Source organism: Lycium barbarum, chromosome 12, assembly GCF_019175385.1.
Source record: "Lycium barbarum isolate Lr01 chromosome 12, ASM1917538v2, whole genome shotgun sequence".
NCBI classification, from domain to species: domain Eukaryota; kingdom Viridiplantae; phylum Streptophyta; class Magnoliopsida; order Solanales; family Solanaceae; genus Lycium; species Lycium barbarum.
The window spans coordinates 71,657,066-71,682,814 of NC_083348.1; the positions used below are offsets into that span (position 1 = coordinate 71,657,066).

The 25,749-nt window shown below is 36.2% G+C and overlaps 1 protein-coding gene across 1 annotated transcript; it reads left to right on the forward strand.

Moving 5' to 3' along the window:
* The first annotated feature begins 15,619 nt into the window (after positions 1-15,619).
* LOC132621856 (chitin elicitor receptor kinase 1-like) lies at positions 15,620-23,651 on the forward strand. The gene is made up of 12 exons (XM_060336320.1): positions 15,620-16,505; positions 16,833-16,872; positions 16,957-16,964; positions 17,075-17,239; positions 17,338-17,537; positions 17,758-17,847; positions 18,257-18,347; positions 18,443-18,594; positions 18,678-18,769; positions 18,858-18,996; positions 19,096-19,194; positions 23,339-23,651. Exons 1-12 carry the CDS (start codon positions 15,878-15,880, stop codon positions 23,501-23,503), a joined length of 1,869 nt encoding a protein of 622 aa, XP_060192303.1. The 5' UTR covers positions 15,620-15,877; the 3' UTR covers positions 23,504-23,651.
* Positions 23,652-25,749: the final 2,098 nt, after the last annotated feature.

Here is a 25,749-nt window from a genome sequence, read left to right on the forward strand (position 1 = left end):
GGTCAGACTCTCATCACGGCTCATCGGTTTGGGTCGTGACATATCTCCACAAACTTTGGTACCCATAAACATCATTAATAATTCCATATTATAATTACCTCGAACAGCAACTACGTATCAGTGATCCCCAACTATCAAAAATATTGTTGAACATCAACATTACTACATCAGTAATTCTTCACAACCCCACCCTCCCAGTAAAAAAAAAAAAATGGAAATTCGTAGGACCTTTTTTCCCTATGTTTATGTTATAGCGTCATTAGTAATAGGATTTTTCTTTTGTTTAGTTCTTTATCTTTTCTCTTTTCTGAGCATTACTAAACATGTCCAACAATTACAAAAACATTTCTAGCGAAGATGATAAAAATCTATCATTTCTTAGGGCAAAACAGTAAAGCGCCTCCATATCGGGCTAAATCATTGTAATTATTTTGCTCATTTGAATATTATAATGCCTAAATCTGATGGATTTTTGACTTGGAAGTTTAAGGTTTGTGTCTAAAGGTGGATAAGTATATAAAAACAAACAAATATAACTTCAATGAATACTTTTTTTCAAATTGAAAATGAAGATTTGCTAATGCTGAATGGCAGAATTGATTAATAATAAGAATCCCTAATAAGAATGATGTTCAACAATTTTAATACTTGGATTATGATATTAATTGGTACTAAAATTTGTGGAGATATAGCTTTTCTTACCAAAGTTAAGAGTGTTTTCCTTAAATTTATCCTCTTAACTATGGTTAAGATACTTATCAAATTAACTTAACGGAAAAAGGCCAAATATACCCCTGTATTATTGGAAAAAGGCCAAATATACTCTTCGTTATACTATTGGCTTAAATATATCCTTAATGAGTTTTTGTTTATTATTTTACTTGCACGTATTTATTCGTCATGTATATCCTTCCCCTTATTCCCTTATTTGTTTACGTACATATCTGCTTTTTTTTTCATACACTGTATTATTGCCTTTATTTTACTAACAAGTTTTATTTACCATATCCATTTTTTATTTTATTGTAAATTATGCATCTTGCTTTTACTGTTTCTCTTTTATTGCTATCTTTTTGTGGTTTTATATTAATATTCTTATGTGTTATCGGTTTATATAAAATGGCATTCCGTTCATATTTCCTCCACTCCTGGAAAATTCACACAAATTCACACACTTAAAGCGGTTTCGCGGTTCGCGGCCGTGCACTACTAAATTACCCTTTTAGTTGGATCGATCTTGTGGATTTAGTCGATCGGCGGTGCAGTCGACGGCCACGGACTTTCCACTCCCAAGTTGTCCGCTTGGGGGAGCCTTGTGTCATAGGAAAACCAACTCTTAGAATTTCTAGGTTACTGTACATTCCATTTTGCAGTTGTTTTTAGCTAGGTTGAATTTTATCCTTTATTTCGAACATTCTTTTCATTTTTCACTTACTCTTTATTTGTTACATGTTTTTGTTTTTAAATAAATATTGTTGTTATTTGCTTTGCACTACCTTAACACTTTATCTAACTATTTTAGTTGACTTGTGTTGAACCCTGCATTTTGTAAAATATTTTTTCTTCAATCATGCATTTTGTACCCTATCTGCAAGAACTACGCACACCTGATTCTCTTCTTTGATGAGATACGTAGGCAGCCCTTTTGGGTTCGGTATTCATTATTCAAAAAATCACAAAAAAAAATTCATTATTCAAAAAATCACAAAAAAAATCATTATTCAAAAAATCAAAAAAAAAAATCATTATTCAAAAAAATAAAAAAATCCTTTACTTTGAAAAATTACAAAATATTTTATTTCTTTTTGTCCTATTTGAACGAACTACGCGCACCTGATTCTCATCAAAGATGAGATACGTAGGCAACTCTTTTCGAGTTCGGTACCCCTATTCAAAAAATACAAAAATGTTTTTTAGATTCATATCTTTGACTTGGTTGGTACCAACATAGTTAGAATGTGCATAGGAACGAAACAAGTAACAATCAATATGATGGAGAAGACTGACTTCATGGTAAATTATAGATTCTTTTGGTACCTCCCATTCACACTTTAAGTGACACTCGAAAAACTCTCTTGCATGCTTGTAAGATAAGAACAAAACCAACCTCATTGTTTCATGTGCATTGTGTGGTGAGCTTTAGATAGCGTTCAATTGCATTGCATTGTAATCTAGAACTTGGCCTGAATGTCTGTTGAGGCGAAATTATGAGTAACACTCAGCATAGAAAAGGATCGTAGGCCTTCTTTGACCCGTTTGAGCCTTTCTATCCTACCAAATGACATTATCCCTAGCATTTCCCCTTTGAGCCTAGAGCCTTTTCTTTGACCACCACATCATAAGCCTATACCATTTCTGAGTGCTTATATGCACTATCTCTCTCTTGGCCTAACCTCCCTGAGCGCACTAAAAATGTGCAATCGCGGATAGAGATCTGAGCTGAAGTTTCCAAAAAAAAAAAATGATTCGACCGTCCCAGAAAAACAAAGGCTAAGAACGACCTCCAAAGCAAGAAGGAGCCCACAAAAACACAAAAACACAAAAAAAAAAAAAAAAACCTCAGTCATTCGGGATCTCGGACATACAACCCGTTATTCCTTTTTATTTTTCACACTCAGGCATACAACCCGAAATTAGTATCAAGACCTCGGGCATACAACCCAGGTCAATTCTCTTAATCCCACAGAGTCTCGGGCATGCAACCCTAAACTCAAAAAAAAAAAGGGCTTTAACTTGCAAAAGAGGTCGCACAAGTACAAAAGAAAGGGACAATAAAACAAAGTAGATCAGCGTTAGAGCACACAAATACCAAGCACAGACATAGTGAAACGCTTAGGGAAGGATTAGTCACTCCTTACCCAAATAATATCCTATCCTTTTCCCAAGCTTACATTACAACCCCATAACAAGCCCTACGTGATCCTATGCTAAGGTTTCTCTCATTAGTGGATACTTACATGACGGCCAAGCTTATGGTATTACAATGCATTGAACATCTTTCTGAGTTTGAGTGTACTTCTCTAGATGTCCCAAAGTTCAAAAATACTGAATATGTGTGAAAAGAGACTTTCTTTCTGGTGAGGGCACTTGAAACATGAAGATAGGTATAGTTCGAAGTTTTGTTTGAAACAAAATGAACCAATCTTGTCGATCCTTAGGTATGTCTGAGGTACCACTTGAAGCTGTAGGAATTACCAATGAGTCGATCTTAGTTTGTTGAACGATAAATAATGGTGAATTCTTATGCACAATCTAATTGTTCGTACCAATTGAAGTTGAGGCATGTTATATCAATCATTGTTATTAAAAAAAAATCATTTTTGCTAGATTTTTCTCTCATGATTTTGCTATTTTTTTTATTTTGTTTTTTTATTATTGCACAGTAAATATAGTTCAAGGTTGTTGTGTTGTTACTAACTTTACGAGGTATCGACATCTGATCTTACCATGAAAGATCCTCGTATTTCTCCGCTGAAGCATGAAATTGGGAGAACATTTTTGAGTAGCTTAAAAAAAAAAAAAAACCCCGCAAGTGCACATCGCATTTCGCGGGAAGTATGCAAATTTTTGTTTGTTTTCTAAACTGGGACAAAATTTTTGAGGGGGCCCTCAAAAATTTCACCAATGGCGCATTTCGAGAGAAAAGGCACGGGCTCGACCAGCCCCACAGTAGGACACTGCATTGGCTCGTCCAGCCCCACAGTAGGACACTGCATTGGCTCGTCCAGCCCCACAACAGGACACCGAGGGCGTCATAGTCTAAAGGCATCATTCTCATCGCCTAAAGGCACCATTTCATGGCCCAAGGACCTTACCTTCTGCACTGCATTCGCGCCGAAGCAAAGGCGTTATCTTCCACACATGCGTTACATTATCACTCTCAAATGCCATGCAGAGGCAACATCATTGTTCGCAAAAGTACCGCATTTTAGGCTTGTCCGCCTTTAATTGGACATTTTAGGCTAGTCCGCCTTTAATTGGACATTTAGGCTCGTCCGCCTTTAATTGGACATTTAGGCTTGTCCGCCTTTACTATAACATTAGGCTTGTCCGCCTTTAATTGGACATTTTAGGCTAGTCCACCTTTAATAGGACAGTTTAGGCTAGTTCGCCTTCATATGTTACATGGGTCATGCACCGCCCTTTGTAATTTCTGCATAAGGCTGAGCACCGCCTTTCATATGATGCATGGGCTGCGTACCGCCCTTTGCATCGCTTTCATATGTTACATGGGCCATGCACCGCCCTTTGTAATTTCTGCATAAGGCTGAGCACCGCCTTTCATATGATGCATGGGCTGCGCACCGCCCTTTGCATCGCTTTCATATGTTACATGGGCCATGCACCGCCCTTTGTAATTTATGCATAAGGATGAGCACCGCCTTTCATGTTGCATGGGCTGCGCACCGCCCATTTAAATTTCTGCATAAGGTTGCTCACCGCCTTTCATGTGTTACATGGGCCATGCATCGCCCTTTGTAATTTCTGCATAAGGCTGAGCACCGCCTTTCATGTTGCATGGGCTGCGCACCGCCCATTTAAATTTTTGCATAAGGCTGAGCACCGCCTTTCATATGTTACATGGGCCATGCACCGCCCTTTTGAAAATTTCTGCACAAGGCTGCGCACCGCCTTTCATATAACGCATGGGCTGCGCACCGCCCTTTGCATCGCTTTCATATATTTCATGGGCTGCGCACCGCCTTTGGAAATCTCTGCATAAGGTCGTGCATCGCCTTTCATGTTGCATGGGCTGCGCACCGCCCCCTTGAAAATTTCTACATAAGGCATCGCACTGCACCTGCATTGCTTTATTATTTTCAAATGCCCCTGCGTATGCTCGCAGCCGCATTGCACCGCACCTGCATTGTTTAATTATTTTCAAATTCCCCTGCATATGCTCGCAGCCGCATTGCACTGCACCTGCATTCTTCGCCGAAGCAAAGGCGTTACATAGCACGACCGTTCTTCATCCTACACTTGCTAGGACCATTCTAACAACACTGGGGCAAAATTTTGATTGGACGATCAAAATTTGCCACAGCATCCATTAGTTATCGCCTTTCGAACTACATTGACCTGATTCTCGTGATTGACGAGATATGTAGGAAGTTCTATGCAGAGTTCGGTCACATCGGGGCGAGAATCATTCTTTCCCCAGCAAGTATACAATCCTTCCCTTTTTATCATTTTTCTTTTTATCGCAACCCTGCCGACAAACTGAGAGTATTGTCAAAGCTCAACCAACGTCTGGCCTCTTTCTCCGTACATATCCTTTTAGCAATTCTTTATCGAGCCAAAATAGGATAAATGTCAACGTCTTCGTCCGAAAACTCTTTCATCGTCTCCGGTCGAAGAGGGACAAGTTGTTGACACCTAATTTTGGCTCGACGTGCTTAAAATTAACGTTTTGGGGGGCCCTGATTCGTTAATGAGCACGAAATACATTTTTTACACATTTTTTCAACAATTTATTGATGATTATCCTTATTTTAGGAATTTTCTCAATTTATTGTCATTTTTTCAAGAATCATTATTTTGCACATGTACAGCGTAATACTACCATTTTTTGTGCAATTAATAATTGTTTCTTAATTTTATAGCAATACATTTTCATATCATAGACATTAATGTTTATATTTTATACTTGCGTTATTATTTATACATGTATTAATTAACTATATTTTAGTACAGTCTGACAGTGCAGAGAAAATCGGAGTAACTAATTTTTAAACGCAGAGTAAAATTTGGTCAAGTCAAGATCTCATCACTTCTTTTTTTTTTTTTTAAAAAGAGTTAATTGAGATGATGGGTTGGGGACAAAGGGTTATGGCTTCATTATTTTTGGGCATAAAAAGGGGTGTTTGTTTATATTATAAGAAAAGGGGGGGTTAATTTAATGATGGGATCCAACACATATTTACACACACCACAACACTTGAACACTCAGATTTTTTTTCCCTCTCTTCTGAAAACCCTAAACATTTTTCTCCCTCCCCCCACTTCCAACAGCGACCACCACCCTCACTCCGCCGGCTGTGAACTCCGTCAATAACAACAACGAACACCAACCCACCCAACCACAGCGCCAGCCTCGACTCCTAACCAAACGACACCAAAACAGTCCCCACTTCATCTTCTTCGCTACTCCGGCGAGCAGCTTCAAGCTCCGGTGAACCGGAGCAGCCAGCGAGCAACCACACCTCCTTCTTCGTCTCCCAATCACACCAAACAGCCACGAAACCAGCCATGCAACCACCAACGCTTCCCTTCCCCCTCTTCTCCCCACTGTTATCCCATCACGAAAACACTAAAAAAAAAAAAAAAAAAAAAAAGATCTGGTCACCATGAGCTCGTCACCATCGAAGCAACGCGGTTTGAACGGAAGAGAAACTCCGGCGTACTACATCGGAAAATAAATGGTTGGCAATCTCCTGTATGCCCATGAATTCGTTTTGCTCTAATCAACAACCCTTTTTAGCTGAAAAATGAACAAGGGACTATATAGGCTCTTTGATTTATCTGCTTCTGCATACTACTAAATTTGATATTTGTAAATAGTACTTTCATGTCCCTTTATATTACAAGGTGGAAATGACACAATAAGATTGCTGCTTTTTTAAGAGTTCTGAACCTTAGTGTTTTATTGATGTTGATTGATCTGAAAAAATGGTTGCGCTTGCCGTATATATATTTACCAATATGTCCTTGGTTGGCCGATGAAGAAATTTCCGTCGATTTCCAAGGCCTTCCATGTACAAAGACGGGTTTTTATTTTAAGTTTATTTATTATTTTTTTAATTCATCCGATAATTATTTATTCTCTTACTAACATTTTTATTAAGTCTCATGCAGGTATCCGGAGTTACTTTTTGAAGATGACACTCAAAAGAAGTTCAAATAGCTTCTTAAATTCTGTTTATATTTTTTTTTACATTCTTAAATTATACAAGCATAAAATATAGTGAAACTTTACTTTTTAGGGTGCAGGTTGGTGGTATTTATTTATGATCTGCTTAGGTGATTTAAATTTTATGTGTTTTAGACAAATTAATATTAGACAGTTATTATTTTTGTAGCTAATATTCTTATAGTTATCATGTTTCGCTAGAGTTTTAATTCAATAGCTTAGCACACTTAAGTGAATAAATAGGGTGATTTGCCTCAATATTTAGGCTTTAGAATATACTCTCATAATTAATTGATTAGGCGTACATACTTAGCTAGTTAAATTAGTTAACTCACCTTGAGTGCAAAATAATTTCTTGTCCATTTTTTTATACCTTTGTCACATACCCAAACTTCTAAGTTGCTCATAACTTTTTTTTTTAAATAATTATTATATCACATATGTATAAAATACGCATTGCATGATTATTTATGTGAATAGTCATATTAGTTATTCTTTAGTCTAAATTCTATTAATTTTTGTAAATAATAATCAAGTCTTTTTACATATCGCTTGTATAGTTAAATTGGTCCAGCCGGGAACCACATTTGTGGATTCTGAAGGATGCCTAACACCTTCCCTTCGGAATAATTTGAACCCTTACCTAGAATCTCACTTATTTTCGTAGACCATGTTAAGCTGCATATATTAATAATTTATAGGTACCCTAGTATACCTTAAATGCTAGGTGGCGACTCTGTACATAATTAACTATTTCAGAGCTCCATAAGTTGTGCTTTGTTTAGCCTCGGTTAAAATGGGGGTGCAACAATCCTATGATATGAATCGATGGACGAGTAAGAGAATTTCCATATTACTCTATTCTTATAAGTTCTAAGAGAAATACGGTTTTGATGTTCCCGTACCCTGGCTATGGTATTTTCCCCATATACAGATCTTATGATTCCTTATCCTAGTAGTATGAGTTCAGTAAGGCCCTTGAGAGGAAAACTATTACTTTACTGTTTGAGAATCCTATCGTTCAGTTTTACTTGTATTACGCATTTACTTCCAATTCTCAAGGGTATGTGTGAAAGGCGTACTTGACAGGGGGTGAAAGTGTGACCTCTGATACTATGTACTATATGTGCAAGGCACACTTGACAGGGGGTGAAGGTGTGGCCTATGAGTGGTCCATGAGTGGCCTATGATGTTTGAGTATATACATGAGAAAGGCACACTTGACAGGGGGTGAAGGTGTGGCCTGTGATATGACGATGAGGTGTGTACCTACTAGATATATACATATATATATATATACATACATATATATATATATATATATATATATATATATGCATGTCCATACTTCCCGACATACAGATTCAGTCAGATGCAGACATATACTAGTTCATACAGATTCATGCAGATAGTTATTTCAGCTTATGAGTTCAGATCTTATTCATGATTTCTATACATATATACATGTTGTCTTTATGCCTTACATATTCAGTACATTATCCGTACTGACTCCCCGTTGCTCGGGGGGCTGCGTTCGTGCCCGCAGGTACAGGTAGACAAGGAGGTGGTCCAGCTTAGTAGGACCCTTATTCAGCAGTGATCAGTACACTCCATTCGATCGGGAGTTGCAGTCTATTTTGGTAGGTCATTCTTTTGAGATGTATATAGATGGGTACGACGGGGCCCTGTCCCGTCCCTTCTACAGCTTTATTCCAATAGAGGTCTATAGACAGTTATATGTAGTAGTCAGACGATGTAGCCTTGTCGACTTATATTCTTTTGTGTACAGTATATATATATATATATATATATATATATATATATATATATATATATATATATATATATATATAGCAGCCTAGTTGGCTTGCACTGTTCTTCCGCATGTTATGTATGTATATATATATATATATATATATATATATATATATATATATATATATATGCAGATTGTGTAGAGTTCAGATGTTCCCTCTTTATGAGATGAGTTTGTGCCGTTTATGGGCTATTGATGTTCAGCATGTTTCAGATAAGTGTTTAGGGGTGTTTGGTCACTAGAGGTCAGACTCCCATCACGGCTCATCGGTTTGGGTCGTGACATATCTCCACAAACTTTGGTACCCATAAACATCATTAATAATTCCATATTATAATTACCTCGAACAGCAACTACGTATCAGTGATCCCCAACTATCAAAAATATTGTTGAACATCAACATTACTACATCAGTAATTCTTCACAACCCCACCCTCCCAGTAAAAAAAAAAAAAAAAAATTGAAATTCGTAGGACCTTTTTTCCCTATGTTTATGTTATAGCGTCATTAGTAATAGGATTTTTCTTTTGTTTAGTTCTTTATCTTTTCTCTTTTCTGAGCATTACTAAACATGTCCAACAATTACAAAAACATTTCTAGCGAAGATGATAAAAATCTATCATTTCTTAGGGCGAAACGGTAAAGCGCCTCCATATCGGGCTAAATCATTGTAATTATTTTGCTCATTTGAATATTATAATGCCTAAATCTGATGGATTTTTGACTTGGAAGTTTAAGGTTTGTGTCTAAAGGTGGATAAGTATATAAAAACAAACAAATATAACTTCAATGAATACTTTTTTTCAAATTGAAAATGAAGATTTGCTAATGCTGAATGGCAGAATTGATTAATAATAAGAATCCCTAATAAGAATGATGTTCAACAATTTTAATACTTGGATTATGATATTAATTGGTACTAAAATTTGTGGAGATATAGCTTTTCTTACCAAAGTTAAGAGTGTTTTCCTTAAATCTATCCTCTTAACTATGGTTAAGATACTTATCAAATTAACTTAACGGAAAAAGGCCAAATATATCCCTGTATTATCTGAAAAAGGCCAAATATACTCTTCGTTATACTTTGGGTCTAAATATACTCTGTTGTTATACTATTGACTCAAATATATCCTTAATCAGTTAAATTTGTCCACTTTAGACATCCTATCCTACATGGCAGTGCCATTTAATGAGGTGGATGTCACGTGGCATTGCCACCTCTTCATCCCTAACCCATTTTACTCCTCCCCTCTTCCGCCACTAAAATTTCCACCCTCTCTACTATCCTACCATTACCACCATATAGTTACAACTCTAGAAAATTCATCTATGGAGCATAAAGAAGAAAACAAGCAAACTTATTGAACCTTATATCAGAAGTTTGTCATATGCGATTGTGCTTTGTCTTCTATTTTGGCCTTTGGAATTGAGACGTTCTCTGCCCTTCTTAATGTTTTTTTTTCTCTGAAGATAATGACCTTTCATTAAAGTGAACAGTTTCTTCAAAGTAGATATCCAAACTGAACACCTTAATTGGAACTTAGGACAAATGAACTCGGACCAGATTTTTTGACGGAAAATCTCTCTGTTGATTCAAGTTGGTCAGTGGTCACTGATTTTTTTTTTTTAGAGCTGTAAGTATATGGCGGCAATGGCGGTGAAGAGAGTGAAAATTTTAGTGGTGGAAGAAAGGAGGAGTAAAATGGGTTAGGGGTGATGAGGTGACAATATCACGTGGCATCCACCTCATCAAATGCCACTGCCACGTAGGATAGGATGTTCAAGGTGGACAAATTTAACGGATGAAGGGTATATTTGATCTAATAGTATAATGGCAGGGATATATTTGAACTCAAAATATACAAAGGGTATATTTGGCCGTTTTCCAATAGTACAGGGGTATATTTGACCCTTTTCCGTTAACTTAATCTAGACCTTTAATAAATAAATAGGACAAATGTTACTCATCTAATTATTTACTTGAGGAGATAGAGAGAAGTGTAATGGAGAGTAGTCAAATCCGGAGATGGCAGGGCCAAAACATTTGGCATGTTCCGACGTCGACTACTAAAAGCCAAGTGCATATAAAAGACACTAGATGGCGTATGCCCGTGCTGCCCACGGGCCCACCATTTTAGATTATAGTGTATTTATGTGTGTAGTTATTTTTTGATATTGCTTGATTTTTTAATATGAGGTTTATTTTTTTTTATTGTTTTTTTTTAATATGAGGTCCACTTTTTTTTTAACATGAGTTAGAGGTGAACGACGATACCACCTCCAATGCCCGTGCTGGGCACGGGCCTAACACTTTGGATTATAGTGTATCTATGTATATGTAGTTTTGTTTGGGTAGTGATAATATATATATATATATATATATATATATATTTTATATTGCTAATAAACACACACACACACACACACACACATATATATGTGTGTGTGTGTGTGTGTGTGTGTGTTCAAAACACGATTAATGTAACATTATAGTTTGTGCTCCGTATCCAAAACTTTATTATATTAGTGCTTGCTACGAATATAAAGTTTGCAAAAATTTATTAATACTTTTTAAAAGAGAAGACTTGTTTAAAACGAAACTATTTTCCTCTCTTTCACACAAAATAATAGCAATATTTAAGCTTCAGTTAATATTGTAAATTTTAATTCGACTAATTTAAAGGTGTAAAATATTCTATTGTTAATGTATATAGTTGGACCTAAACAATACTTATTATTTTTTATCAAATTTTGATTTGGATAATTCTAATTCTAATTCAAATTATTAAATTAATTTTACATGTTTAAAATGAAACAAAGTAGAAATTTGATTTTCTATTTAAACGAAGAACTATTATTTTTTAATTTTTGGTGAATATTCTTGGTTTAGCTCATTTTACTTGTCATGTTATCTTTTGCACTTTTTTTAAGGAAACGTCAATTAGAATTATAATTTGACTAATTTACCTTATTTATTATTTGATCTCCATTTAATATTATTTTTGCTTTTATGACATTAATCTCTTTTCACATTTATTAGAGTAAGAATAAAAATTAAAATATAAATATTTTAAGTATATTTATTTTAGTAAACATAACAAATAAATGACATGGTGGAATAGCAAATACAATAGTTAAATATCTAGATTAGATCTCAAACTAATATAAGAAAAGAAAGGAAATTATATGGTTTGACTACTTAACCTTTTGAAGAAAAGCAATAATATGAGGTCCACGTTTTTTGCTGTACAATAATTTCATTTTCTCTCACTAATGGGTTGATACGCATATGGCAATGAATCCACCATTATTGACATAATGGAAATACTTTGGGAATTACTTGAATATTGTTTGATTTTTTAATATGGGGTGCATGTTTTTTTTTTATATCTTATTTTTTTAATATAAGGTCCACTTTTTTTTTTATATTGCTTGATTTTTTTAATATGAGAACCACCTTTTTTTTTACATGAGTTTGAAGGATTTTTTTTTATATTTTTTTAACATGGGGTCCACTTTTTTTTTTTTTTTTTTTACACATGAATTGGGGACAGACGACGATCCATCCCCCAACCCATGCTTATATATACTACTAGATGATGAAAGCCTGTGCTAGCACGGGCTCAACAGAAAAAATAGTACCACACTTTTCTTTTTAGTTTGTCTAAAAAAGAATGATATATTTTTATGTTTAGAAATCATTTAACTTGAAACTTCCCCTTTTACCTTTAATGAAATGATATAAATCCACACAAATATGTATGATTTGTTTTAGATCACAAGTTTCAAAGATCTTTCCTTTCTTTTTTAAAATTCGTGCCTAGTCAAACTATGTCACATAAATTAGGACAAAGAGAGTACCTTTTAGTAATATAATTATGGAATTTTTATTATAGAAAATATTATAATTCAATTAATTGAAAATATCAATAAATTACACCTTCTCCTACCGAGTTTCATGCCATCATCTCTTTCTACTCAACAACACTGAAAAACGCTTTCATGTGTTAGCATCTATTTTGTAGTCTTAAATTTTTAAGTATAGAACAACTTCATCATTTTAAGAAAATATGTGTATACGTTTCTTGATCGTTGATATTTCGTTTTCTTGATGTTATTCCTCATTATTTGTGTGAGACGTATGTGTCTAAAATTAGTGCATTTTTATCCTTATCCAAAGGTATAAGTTTTAAATCTTTTGGTTTTATGACTTCTTTAGCGGTTTTTGTGTTCAATTTAAATCGTTATTTCTTTTTTCCTGAATTTATCTTCTTTAAATTTTCTCGCATACATTTACCATTTTCTGAACTTATTATCATTATTTATATTTAAATGTCCTTTTTTTTTGCAATTGTCTCCTACTTCTTTACGTGGACCTCACCTTAATTTTTTTTTTCTAATTGTCTCCTACTTTTTCACGTGGATCCCATCTTAAATTTTTTTTTAGTTATTTATTTTAACTATATTAGAAGAGTGGGTGGTTGACGACCAAACCCACTCTTCTAATATAGCAGAAAATTAATCACATAGTTCATATATAATGGTAGAAAGAATTGCAGGTTAAGTACGGTTTCAACAGTTTATAGAAAAATTTGCTTGTTAAATGAGCTGTAGTTGAAATATGTACAGGTGAGAAAAATGAAAGCTATTGGGTTGGAAGAGTGTATAGGAGTAATAGATAAGCAAGTAGTAAAGAAGACCAAAGGGCCCACAATTTTGAATTTAATTGACACATAAGGGACCAACGACGACGATCCTGACACCAACCCATGCTTCTATATAAGTAGAAAATTAGACGGTGTATGTCTAATACTTTAGATTATAGTGTATTTATGTTTATATATTTGTATTTAGATAGTGATAATATATATATATTTTATATTGCTAATAAACATACATAAGTTTGCACTATTTTTATGCATATATATACTATGTTCAAAACACGATTAATATAACATTGTAGTTGTGCTCTGTATCCAAAACTTTATTATATTAGTGTTTGCTACAAATACAAAGTTGGAAAAATTTTATTAATGCTTTTTAAAAGAGAAGACTTGTTTAAAACGAAACTATTTTCCTCTCTTTGAGATAAAACAATAGTAATATTTAAGCATCAGTTGATACTTTGAATTTTAATTCGATTAATTTAAAGGTGTAAAATATTCTATTGCTAATGTATGTAGATTGGACCTGAACAATACTTATTATTTTTTATCAAATTTTGATTTGGATAATTCTAATTCAAATTATTAAATTAATTTTACATGTTTGAAACGAAACAAAGTAGAAATTTGATTTTCTATTTAAACGAACAACTACTATTTTTTAATTTTTGGTAAATATTCTTGGTTTAGTTCATTTTACTTGTCATGTTGTCTTTTGCACGATTTTTTAAGGAACGTCAATTAGAATTATAATTTAACTAATTTACCTTATTAATTATTTGATCTCCATTTAATATTATTTTTTCTTTTACGACATTAATCTCTTTTCACATTTATTAGAGTAAGGGAAAAACTGAAAAAGTAATTAAATTCTATCTTATTTGAAAATATAAATATTTTAAGTATATTTATTTTAGTAAACATAACAAATAAATGACATGGCGGAATAGCAAATACAACAGTTAAATATCTAGATTAGATCTCAGGCTAATATAAGAAAAGAAAGGAAATTGTATGGTTTGACTACTTAACCTTTTGAAGAAAAGCAATAATATGGGGTTCATATTTTTTGCTGTACAATAATTTCATTTGTTCCTACTAATGGGTTGATACACATGTGGCGATGAATCCACCATTATTGACTTAATGGAGATACTTTGGGAATTACATGAATATTGTTTGATTTTTTAATATGGGGTGCATGTTTTTTTTAACATTGCTTTTTTTTAATATGGGGTTCATTTTTTTTTTATATGGCTTGATTTTTGTAATATGGGGTGCACTTTTTTTTTTTACATGAGTTTGGAGATGGTGGGATCCACTTTTTTTCCTTTTTTTAAATATTGTTTGGTGTTTTTAGTATGGGGCCCACTTTATTTATTTTTTATATTGCTTGGTTTTTTTAGTCTGGGGCCCACCTTTTTTTTTATATTGCTTGGTGTTTTTAGTATAGGGTCCACCTTATTATTTTTTTGACCGTTTATATTTCGTCTTCTTGATGTTATTCCTCATTATTGGTGTGAAACATATGTGTCTAAACTTATACCCAAAGGTATAAGTTTTAAATCTTTTGGTTTTATTACTTTTTTGTGTTCAATTTAAATCGTTATTTCTTTTTTTTCCTAACTTCTCTTCTTTACATTTTCTCTAAGCGTACCTTTATCATTTTCTGAACTTATTATCATTATTTAAATATCATATTTTTTTCTGTTGCAATTGTCTCCTAGTTCTACACGTGGACCCCACCTTAATTTTTTTTCTGTAGCAATTGTCTCCTACTTCTTCACGTGGATCCCACCTTTATTTTTATTTTTTTGCAATTATCTTCTAATTCTCCACGCGGACCTCACCTTAATTTTTTTTAATCTCTACTATTATAGAAGAGTGAGCCCCGCCTTAAATTTGTTTTTTTTTTCATTCCTATTATTATAGAAGATTGGGTCCCCCTTATTTATTTATTTATTTATTCTTGTTACAATTTTTCTACTATTAAAGAAGATTGGGGCCCATCTTATTTTGTTTTAATTTTTTTGGTGTCTGACGACGAAAAAGTGAGCAAACTCACTCTTGTATATAGTTAAAATAAAATAAAATAAAAATAAACCAATAATGGTGATGCGTGGACTTAGGGTCAACTAATGAAACCAAAAAACATATTGTTAAAATTTTCTTTGTGCTTTCCCACGAAATCCCATGCCAACCGTAGGCTCTAAAGTTCTTGTCTCCCACTTAAAGTAATGCAAATTCAAAGTTTTAATTCCTTTTTCTATTGGACTTGGCCCTGTTGAAAAATATTAAAATGTGAAAAACTGAAGCTGTCAACTAACACAACCTTCGGAACAAAAAAAGTACTAACAAAACTTTAATAAATCCATTGGCATCTCAGCCATTCTCACCAGCATTTTCCCACCAGTAACTTTCATCAAGATTCTAAAAGAGTTCAACAATCTCAAGCCATTTCACAGCTAGTATAGAGTTGAAAGTCAGATGGTTTTTCAAGAAAAGAGAAGGTTTGAGTTAGTTTTAGGCATTTTAGTAGTACTAAACATTTTGTGGGTGGGGGCTAAATCTCAGTGCAGTGATGATTGTGATGCATTAGCTTCATTTTATGTATGGAATGGTACAAACCTCACTTTCATATCTAATTCTTTTTCAACCACCATCAAGAATATTGTTAGTTATAATCCTCAGATAACCAATCCAGATATTATTCGATACCAAAGCAGAGTTAATGTTCCCTTCTCATGTGGCTGTGTTGATGGGAAATTCATGGGCCATCAATTTGGTGTGAAGATCAGGGCTGGTACTACTTATCCAAGAATCGCCCGGCTTTATTATTCGAACCTTACAACAGTTAAAAATTTTCAGGAGTTAAACAGTTATGATCCTAACAATGTTCCTGCAAATTCTATAGTAAATGTTATTGTGAACTGCTCTTGTGGGAATAGTCGTGTGTCAAAAGATTATGGACTATTTATAACTTATCCTCTTCGGCCTAATGAGAATTTGGTTACAGTAGCCAATGAGTTTAATCTACCACAGAAGTTGCTGGAAGACTATAATCCTGAAGCAAATTTCAGCAGGGGCAGTGGTCTGGTTTTCATTCCTGGAAAAGGTAATTAACTCTTTACCAAGGCTTCTATACTCATATTCTTTGGATATTTTAAGTACAATTAGTCGGATTCGGAAGAGTGTTTACAGTAAGATGTGCAGAAGCATTAAAAGGGAACCATGCTCATTTTATATTATAACGGGAAGGAACAATTTTGCGTACTATATTTACAAACAGTCGTAGTGAGTCTTCAGATGATTTGACTATGTATGACAAATTTAGTGCAAAACTTGGGATTGTCACTTTAATATCTGTTAAATTCTGAGTGTTGGCTGATATTGTACTAGTTTTTATCCTAAATCTCTATTTTTGATACGTATTATGTTGCAGATCAAAATGGAACTTATCCACCATTAAGGACTTCTCCAAAGTATTCTCCAACCTCAATGAGTTCTTGATTATTTCTTGAATGCTATAATATTGGTAGCTAATTATTGTTTCTTGCTTTTCACAGCTCAAAAGGTTGGCCCTATTTTAGTGCTCCAGTGGCATTGTTTTCAACTTATCAAGTCTAAGGTATCAAAAATAGCTTTGAATGTGATTGTAATCTACTAAAACTAATTTTTTGCCAGGAATCTCTGGTGGAGAAATGGCTGGCATATCGGTTGCAGCAGTTTCTGTTGTAGCCCTTTTAGCGGTTTGCCTCTATCTTACCTTTTATAGAGGCAGGAAAACGGAGGAAGAATCGTTTCTTCACTTGGAACCTTACAAACATAGTAGTAATAAGCATGTTCCTGGTGCATACTTAAACTTTTCTATGAAAGCAATGTGTAGTTCATCCTTTGAATAAGTTTATAACTAGCTACAGACCTTGAAATTTCCTTAAATGACTCAGGTCATGGAAATTTTAAGAATTCTTCAGGAGGGGTTCCTCTTAATAAGGATGCTTCTCCAGAGGCCCCAAGGATCACCGTGGATAAATCTGTGGAATTTTCATATGATGAACTTGCTAATGCCAGTGACAACTTCAGCACAGCCTACAAGCTTGGCCAAGGTGGTTTTGCATCTGTTTACTATGGAGAGTTAAGAGGCGAGGTTCGTTGTTATGCTTGTTTGATAGAAATGATTAGCAATTATTTGGATACTCAATTGATGATCATCAACTTAGTTCTAGCTGCTTTAATATGTCACACATTGCACCATTCACATAATTGTCTTGACTCAGCAGGCATTTCTTCTATTTCCTGGTCAAAAGTAGTAGCTTGGGTTTTTGTATATTCATGCTGCTAATCTCCTTTGTCTCAATAATATACAGAAAGCTGCTATCAAGAAAATGGATATGCAAGCAACAAAAGAGTTCCTTGCTGAATTGAAGGTTTTGACCAATGTTCATCACTTGAACTTGGTAAATTCATTACTCATACTGATATATTATCAGCAATACCTTGATTATTATAGTCCTCTTTGGCACCTATCCTGAGGTACTATGGTAAAAGATGTCACCACCGATGGTGAAGATTACAAATTTCATCAATCTTTTAACTTCTCCATAATGCAATTTTGAAAAATTTGAGTGAACATTTTCTTTTTTTCATATGATGAACTTCCTTTTCGGAATTTGAATTACTCAGTATGCCAATTCATTCAGTTCTCTGAGCGACTTGCTTGATAATGAGATACTTCTCATTGGGAAAGTCAGGATTGGTGATTAATTTAGTTCTGCCATACTTGAGATTTAGCGGATAAAGAATCCATTAGCCTCATACATCAGTAGAGAATATGAGGTAATATTTCACATGTTGAAACCGTTGCAGGTACGTTTGATAGGATATTGCATTGAAGGATCTTTGTTCTTAGTATACGAATACGTTGAAAATGGAAACCTAAGCCAACACCTGCGTTTAAGTAAGTTCAGTCCTTCTCATTGCATGAAAACTTCATGTCAACCAAATTTCAAATGTCTCATAGTTCCATATCCATCTTGTACTTTTCATTTCCAGGTAAGACACCATTGCCATGGTCTACCAGGGTGCAAATTGCTCTGGATGCAGCTAGAGGCCTAGAGTACATCCATGAACACACTGTTCCTGTTTACATCCATCGCGATATTAAATCAGCCAACATTTTGATCAACAAAAACTTCCGTGCAAAGGTATGGGAGTTCCAATACTAGAACTATGAAACCAAAAACCATGTGTATTAACTCACTTGAAGGTGTAATGTTTTGCCTTGCAGGTTGCTGACTTTGGACTTACAAAACTGATAGAAGCTGAAGGTGGTTCATTGAACACTGGCGTCGTTGGTACTTTTGGTTACATGGCCCCAGAGTAAGAATCTATTTTTCTATGGTATTAGTACTTATTAGATATCTCTGAACAAGATCAAATTATTAGTTTCTACTTGCATTATGTGCAGGTATGGTCAGTTTGGTGATGTTTCTCCCAAAGTAGATGTATATGCATTTGGGGTGGTGCTTTATGAATTAATATCTGCTAAACAAGCTATTATAAGGACCGGTGAAACTGCTACTGAATCAAAGGGGCTTGTTACAATGGTACCTTTGGATCATTTCTTCATTCACCAATTTAATTCTCATATCTAAACCACCAAAAAAAGGCTAAAACTTTAACTATAAATTGGGATATTTTTGCAGTTTGAGGATGTGCTTGATGAGGTTGATCCTAGAGAAGGGATATGTAAATTGATAGATCCAAAACTTGGTGATGATTATCCCCTGGATTCAGTCTGGAAGGTAATAAAAGAATATTTTTACAAGTGCATCAATGTTACGGGATTCATAGAGCTGGCTTCAGCTAGTTTGAGATTGACGTGTACTCATTGAATTGATTGATTAACATTAAGGGGAAAGTGCCTTTATTTTTTTATTTTTTTGGATCCTTGTGTTTCTTCTCTCTCCTCTCTTCTCTCTCTCCTCTACTCACCCTCTCCAACGATAATATCTGCTCCCCCCACCCCCCCACTCTATCCGTCCTCTCCTCTGTCGCTGACACCAATGACCACCGGCGGTACGTTTTTCGGCCGGCTAGAGCTTCCTCTTTTTTTTTTTTCCTTTCTCTTTCCTCCTCTCCCCTGCACCAGGAAATCCTCCCCCAGTAGGTTTCCTGTCAGGTTTGCCCAGGTACACAAGTATCCGGCAGAATACGGCGGCGAACAGTGATTCTCAACGGTGAACAGTATTTTCCAGCGTGAACTGGAATTTTCGGCAGTGAACAGGTTCTTTTTACTTGGAGCTGGTACCTCTAGTGGGCAGTATCCATTTAGCCTTTCAAATTTTGCCTGCTTTACTTTATTATATATTTGTTTCACTTTGTTGCCTTTATCTTAACTTGTGCTTTAGTATTGACCTCTATTTGTCTTGGATAAACCTTTGACTAGTGTTTGTTTGCTTTAGTGGCTTTAGTGAGGGATGGTAGACTAGGGTCATGTTCTCGGTCGGGGACGGGGGCTAGGGGTGGGGGGAGGTTAAGGGAGCTTCTAGGTTGAGAGTAGGGTCTTGGAACATTGGGACTTTAACGGGAAAGTCCATAGAGCTAGTTAAGATTCTTGAGAAGAGGATGATTAATATTGCTTGTGTCCAGGAGACGAAATGGGTAGGACCTAAAGCTAAAGAGGTGGATGGGTATAAGCTTTGGTTCTCAGGTAAGTCGGGAGACAGGAATGGGGTAGGCATCTTAGTTGATAGTGAGCTAAGGGATCAGGTGGTCGAGGTTAGAAGGGTTAATGACAGGATGATGACGATTAAGTTGGTCGTTGGAGGGTTCACCCTGAACATTATTAGTGCTTACGCGATGCAAGTGGGCTTGGACGAGGAGGTTAAAAGGCGTTTTTGGGAGGATTTGGATAAAGTGGTGGGAGGTATATCGCTTATGGAGAAGTTATTCGTAGGAGGAGATTTCAATGGACACATTGAGTCTGTTTCGAGGGGTTATGATGATGTGCATGGGGGTTTTGGCTTCGGAGACAAGAACGGAGGAAGAGTCTCACTCCTGGATTTCGCTAGGGCTTTTGGCTTGGTGGTAGCTCACTCGAGTTTCCCTAAGAAGGAGGAGCAATTGGTAACCTTTCGTAGCTCGGTGGCTGCGACGCAGATAGACTTTTTGCTCCTTAGAAAGGATGATGAAGGCCTTTGTAAAGACTGCAAGGTCATTCCGAGTGAGAATCTTACGACCCAACATAAGCTATTGGTGATGGATTTGGAGATCAAGAGGAAGAAGAAGAAGAAGAAGAAGAGGGTCGTCGATGACCGGCCGAGGATCAGGTGGGGGAGTTTGACTTTGTCTAGTGCCTAAGAATTAGGGGAGAAGTTGATGTCTTTGGGGGCGTGGGAGAGCAGGGGAGATGCGAGCAGTATGTGGGATAGGACGTCCAGTTGCATTAGAGAAACAGCTAAAGAGGTTCTAGGAGTCTCAAGAGGTCACCGTGGTGGGCACCGAGGGGATTGGTGGTGGAATGGGGAAGTCCAAGGTAAAGTGGAAGCAAAGAAACAGGCATATGCGAAGCTGGTAGACAGCAAGGATGACGAAGAGAAGCGGACGAATAGGGAAAAGTATAAGATGGCGAGAAAGGAGACGAAGTTGGCAGTGTCAGCAGCGAAAACAGCGGCGTTTGAACGCCTTTATGCAGAACTAGAGGACAGAGGCGGGGATAAGGAGTTATTCAGGCTTGCCAAGGCCAGAGAGAGGAGGGCACGCGACCTGGATCAAGTGAAGTGCATCAAGGACGAGGATGGCAAAGTGTTGGTGGAGGAAGCTCTCATTAGACGGAGATGGCAGTCATACTTCCATAAACTCTTGAACGAAGAAGGGAACAGAGACTTTGTGTTGGGAGATTTGGAATACTCTGAGAGGCATCGCGATTGTGGTTATTGTAGGAGTATAAGGGTCGACGAGGTTAAGGGTGCTATCCGTAGGATGTGCAGGGGAAGAGCGACCGGACCTGACGAGATTACTGTGAAATTTTGGAAGAGTACACGAAGGACAGGCTTGGAGTGGCTGACTGGGTTGTTTAATGTCATTTTCAAGACGGCGAAGATGCCCGAAGAATGGAGGTGGAGTACAATGATCCCTTTGTACAAGAACAAGGGTGACATTCAAAGCTGTAACAACTATAGAGGTATCAAGCTGCTAAGCCACACTATGAAAGTGTGGGAAAGGGTGGTAGAGATGAGGGTGAGGAGAGACGTGTCTATTTCAGAGAACCAGTTCGGATTTATGCCGGGGCGTTCTACTACTGAAGCCATTCATATTATTAGGAGATTGGTGGAGCAGTATAGGGAGCGGAAAAGGAACTTGCACATGGTATTCATCGACCTAGAGAAAGCTTACGATAAAGTGCCAAGAGAGGTTCTGTGGAGATGCATGGAGGCTAAAGGTGTACCTGTGGCGTACATTAGAGCGATCAAGGACATGTATCATGGAGCCAAGACCAGAGTGAGGACTATAGGAGGAGACTCGAAGCACTTCCCAGTTCTGATGGGTTTGCATCAGGGATCAGCCCTTAGCCCATTTCTATTTGCCTTGGTGATGGATGGATTGACGCGACAAATTCAAGGTGAGGTTCCATGGTGTATGTTGTTCGCGGATGACATAGTCTTGATAGACGAGACTCGCAGCGGAGTCAACTCTAAGCTAGAGGATTGGAGACAAACGTTAGAGTCTAAAGGATTCAAGTTGAGCAGGAAAAACGGAGTACTTGGAGTGCAGGGTCAGTGGTGTACCTCAGGAGGCTGACGTGGAAGTGAAGCTTAGTACCCAGGTCATTCAAAAGAAAGAAAGTTTCAAGTATCTTGGGTCTATTTTACAAGAAAATGAAGATATTGACGATGATGTCACACATCGTATTGGTGCAGGATGGTTGAAATGGAGGCTCGCTTCCGGAGTGCTGTGTGACAAGAAAGTGCCACCAAAACTTAAGGGCAAGTTCTACAAAGTGGTGGTTAGACCGACTCTGTTGTACGGGGTAGAGTGTTGGCCAGTCAAGAACTCTCACGTGCAGAAGATGAAAGTCGCGAAAATGAGAATGCTGCGGTGGATGTGTGGGCACACTAGGAGAGATAGGATCAGGAATGAGGACATCAGGGACAAGGTGGGAGTGGCATCGGTGGAGGACAAGATGCGGGAAGCGATGTTGAGATGGTTTGGGCATGTGAAGAGGAGAGGCATAGATGCCCCAGTGCGGAGGTGTGAGAGGTTGGTTTTGGACGGTTTTAGGAGAGGTAGAGGAAGGCTAAAGAAATATTGGGGAGAGGTGATTAGGCAGGACTTGGCGTTGTTTCAGATTACCAAAGACATGACCTTAGATAGAAGGTTGTGGAGGGCTCAGATTAGGGTAGAAGGCTAGTAGGTAGTCTCGCTTTTCTTTCGCACTAGTAGGCGTAGCTTTGCTCTACTTTTTATTGCCCTATGTTTCCTGCTTTTATGTGTTGAGTCTTGTCTCTCCATGCTGTTTTATCATGACTTCTTTGCCCTTGTTTTTTTTTCTCATTTTCGCATTGCTTTGATTTGACTGTCGGTATCTGACTTTTCTCCCCTTGTTTTCTTGTTTTCTTTTGAGCCGAGGGTTTTTCGGAAACAGCCTCCCTACCAAGGTGGGGGTAAGGTCTGCGTACATTTAACCCTCCCCAGACCCCACACTGTGGGATTCAACTGGGTATGTTGTTGTTGTTGTTGTTGTACACAAATAACAAGCTAGATTTATTGTTTATTTTTCATAACCGGTATGCATCAATATACACTGATTATACACATATCATACATATATTATACATCTGTCAGTTATATTTAGTTAAGCAGTTGGGTGAACGACTATATAGCTTAGTTCGTCTTCTTTTTTTTTTCTGCGATAATGAAAGTAATTAGGTTTGTTTCACTTGGCAGGTGGCTCTTCTTGCCAAGGCCTGCACAAATGAAAATCCACAATTGAGGCCAAGTATGAGGTCAATAGTAGTGGCTTTAATGACAATATCATCCTCAAGTGCAGATTGGAACATTGCTGGTTTTTATGAAAACCAGGGCCTTGCCCATCTCATGTCAGGAAGGTAACAAATTCCAAATTGGAGTTTATTGGGCTACTCTTGATAAGGAAATTAGAGCCAGAAGTTTACAGGAGTAACACTTGTACATTTGTTTACATCAACCTTATGACACATATAGAACTTTTGCAATATTTTAAAATTGGTATTTAGTGCTTTGTTTGTGTTTTTTTTTTTTTTTGTTGTTGTTGGGGGCTTTTCCACTGGTTTTTTTTTATTGTTTTGATGTGTTGGGGGGGGGGGGGGGTGGTGTTTGGATATTTTGCTCCTCTATTACATGTCATTTTATGAACAAAGCTAAGGACATAAGTGTCCTGTAGTAGTTGTCAAAGTAGCCCACGTTTATAATGAAAAGATGACAGACAAACAGAGTAAACAGGATTTTTCAAATTAAATATTTTTTCTCTTATTATTATTAGGCTAAATATATAAATGGCTCCTATTTAACGTCATTTTTCACTTAGACACTTTTAACTTAAGTTTGTTCCTATTAGTAGGCACTCTTAAGTTCAACTCCTCATGACTAACCCGTACAAACAATATAATGCGTGTAAGTTCACATGCATAGACATGGCAAATCTAACAAATGAAAAAATGCCATGTGGCTTTTAAGAAAAATAAATAAATAAATTGTCCTCACCCCTGCCATAGCCTCGTCACTATTTCAGAGAGAACTCTCAATCTTCTTGGTGTGAAATTTTTCTTTGTACAAAAAATACGATCAAGCTACGGAAAACAGAGAAATTTTTCTTTGTACAAATAGGGAAATATTTGTTGAGACTTGAGAATTGAGATTAAAGGATAAACAAAGGGGACATAGCATCTCTTTTGATCTTTAACAAAAACATAAAGATGTGCCAGCATCTTTCCCTATCAACCAAAGAGCAATAGCTTATACATCCTAAGTAAATCCCATTCCCTTAGCTTTTAAAGACATGATTTTATCGTCATATACTTAAATAAAAGGACACTTGAATATTATGTAGAAATATGATTTTAGAAATTTTGTTCTTCTAATCTGTGAACAATGGTGGAAAATGAGTGGAAGGTGAGAGGAATGGTGGTGTTGGCAAGGCAGTGATGGAGGGAGGTGAAAGAATGAAGTGAAACAGTTTGATTGAAACTCTATTTGGTGGGTTTGCCGGTGTCAGTAGCGTTTTTCAGCGAGACTCTATTTGGTGGAACTTGATGGTGCAAGAAAAGTGGAGGTCAGATATGTATTTTAGAGTGGAAGGAAGGATGATCCAGATGGTGGTTGGACAAGGGTCGCCGATCTTCCGGTCATTTTCTCCGGTTAATTCCAATAATAGTTGTTGATTTTCATCTCTTCTCTCTACGTGATCAAATGTGCAATATAGAAAGTTGCGATATTGAGCCCGATGGGATTAGCCGCAAAAAAAGTGATTTTTAAGCATAAGTGCTAATTGTTATTTTATAGGGAAAATGATCAAAAACACTCCTTTATTTTGGAAAAAGGATTAAAAATATCCTCCAAACTTATTTTGGATCAAAAATACCCCTCACGTCCTTAAAGTTTTCAAATATATTCTTGTCTTGATGAAAATTATCTCCTAAAATAACCCGAAATCCTTTTTTAAACGCACTCCATCATTTAAGCTCAATCCAACTAAATATTAACTCATAAGATCTCTTTATTCCCCCAATATGAAGGTATGAAGTTTGAGGGAAATGAGGGAATAAGGGGATCTTATTGGTTATTATTTAGTTAGGTCGGGTTTAAATGATGGAGCGGATTTATAAAATGATTTCAGGTTATTTTGAGGGATAATTTCCTTCAAGACAGGGGTATATTTAAAAACTTTAAGGATGGGAGGGGTATTTTTGACCCAAAATAAGTTCGGAGGATATTTTTAGCCTTTTTTCCAGTAGAGGGGTATTTTTGACCCTTTTCCCTATTTTATAACTAAGAAGTTGCGTGTTTGGATAAAAGTGCTTAAAGAGTTTTTAGAAGTAAGGGTAGTATTAGAATTAATAAAAAATATAAGGGATAAAAGGGTAAAGTTGTTGGTGAAACCAAAATGACTTTTAAGCAAAAAAAAATAAGTTTGGGTTGAGCAACTTCCTTGTATTGACTTATTTTAAGCACTTTTTAATTTAATTTAAGCTATTTTATATTTTTGTCAAACACTCAAATAAGTTTAAAATGACTTATAAATTGGTTTGACCAACTCATAAGCCAATTCAAACAGGCTCATTGACCGGAAGGTGGAGAGAGTGAGGGAGGAAGGAGATCCA

Bases quoted from the DNA above. Each gene is read 5' to 3' on its own strand.
- LOC132621856 (XM_060336320.1), top strand. From the start codon at position 15,878: ATGGTTTTTCAAGAAAAGAGAAGGTTTGAGTTAGTTTTAGGCATTTTA. The intron at 18,348-18,442 runs GTAAGTTCAGTC...TTTCATTTCCAG, and splicing joins AAGCCAACACCTGCGTTTAA to GTAAGACACCATTGCCATGG. The intron at 18,997-19,095 runs GTACCTTTGGAT...ATATTTTTGCAG, and splicing joins CAAAGGGGCTTGTTACAATG to TTTGAGGATGTGCTTGATGA.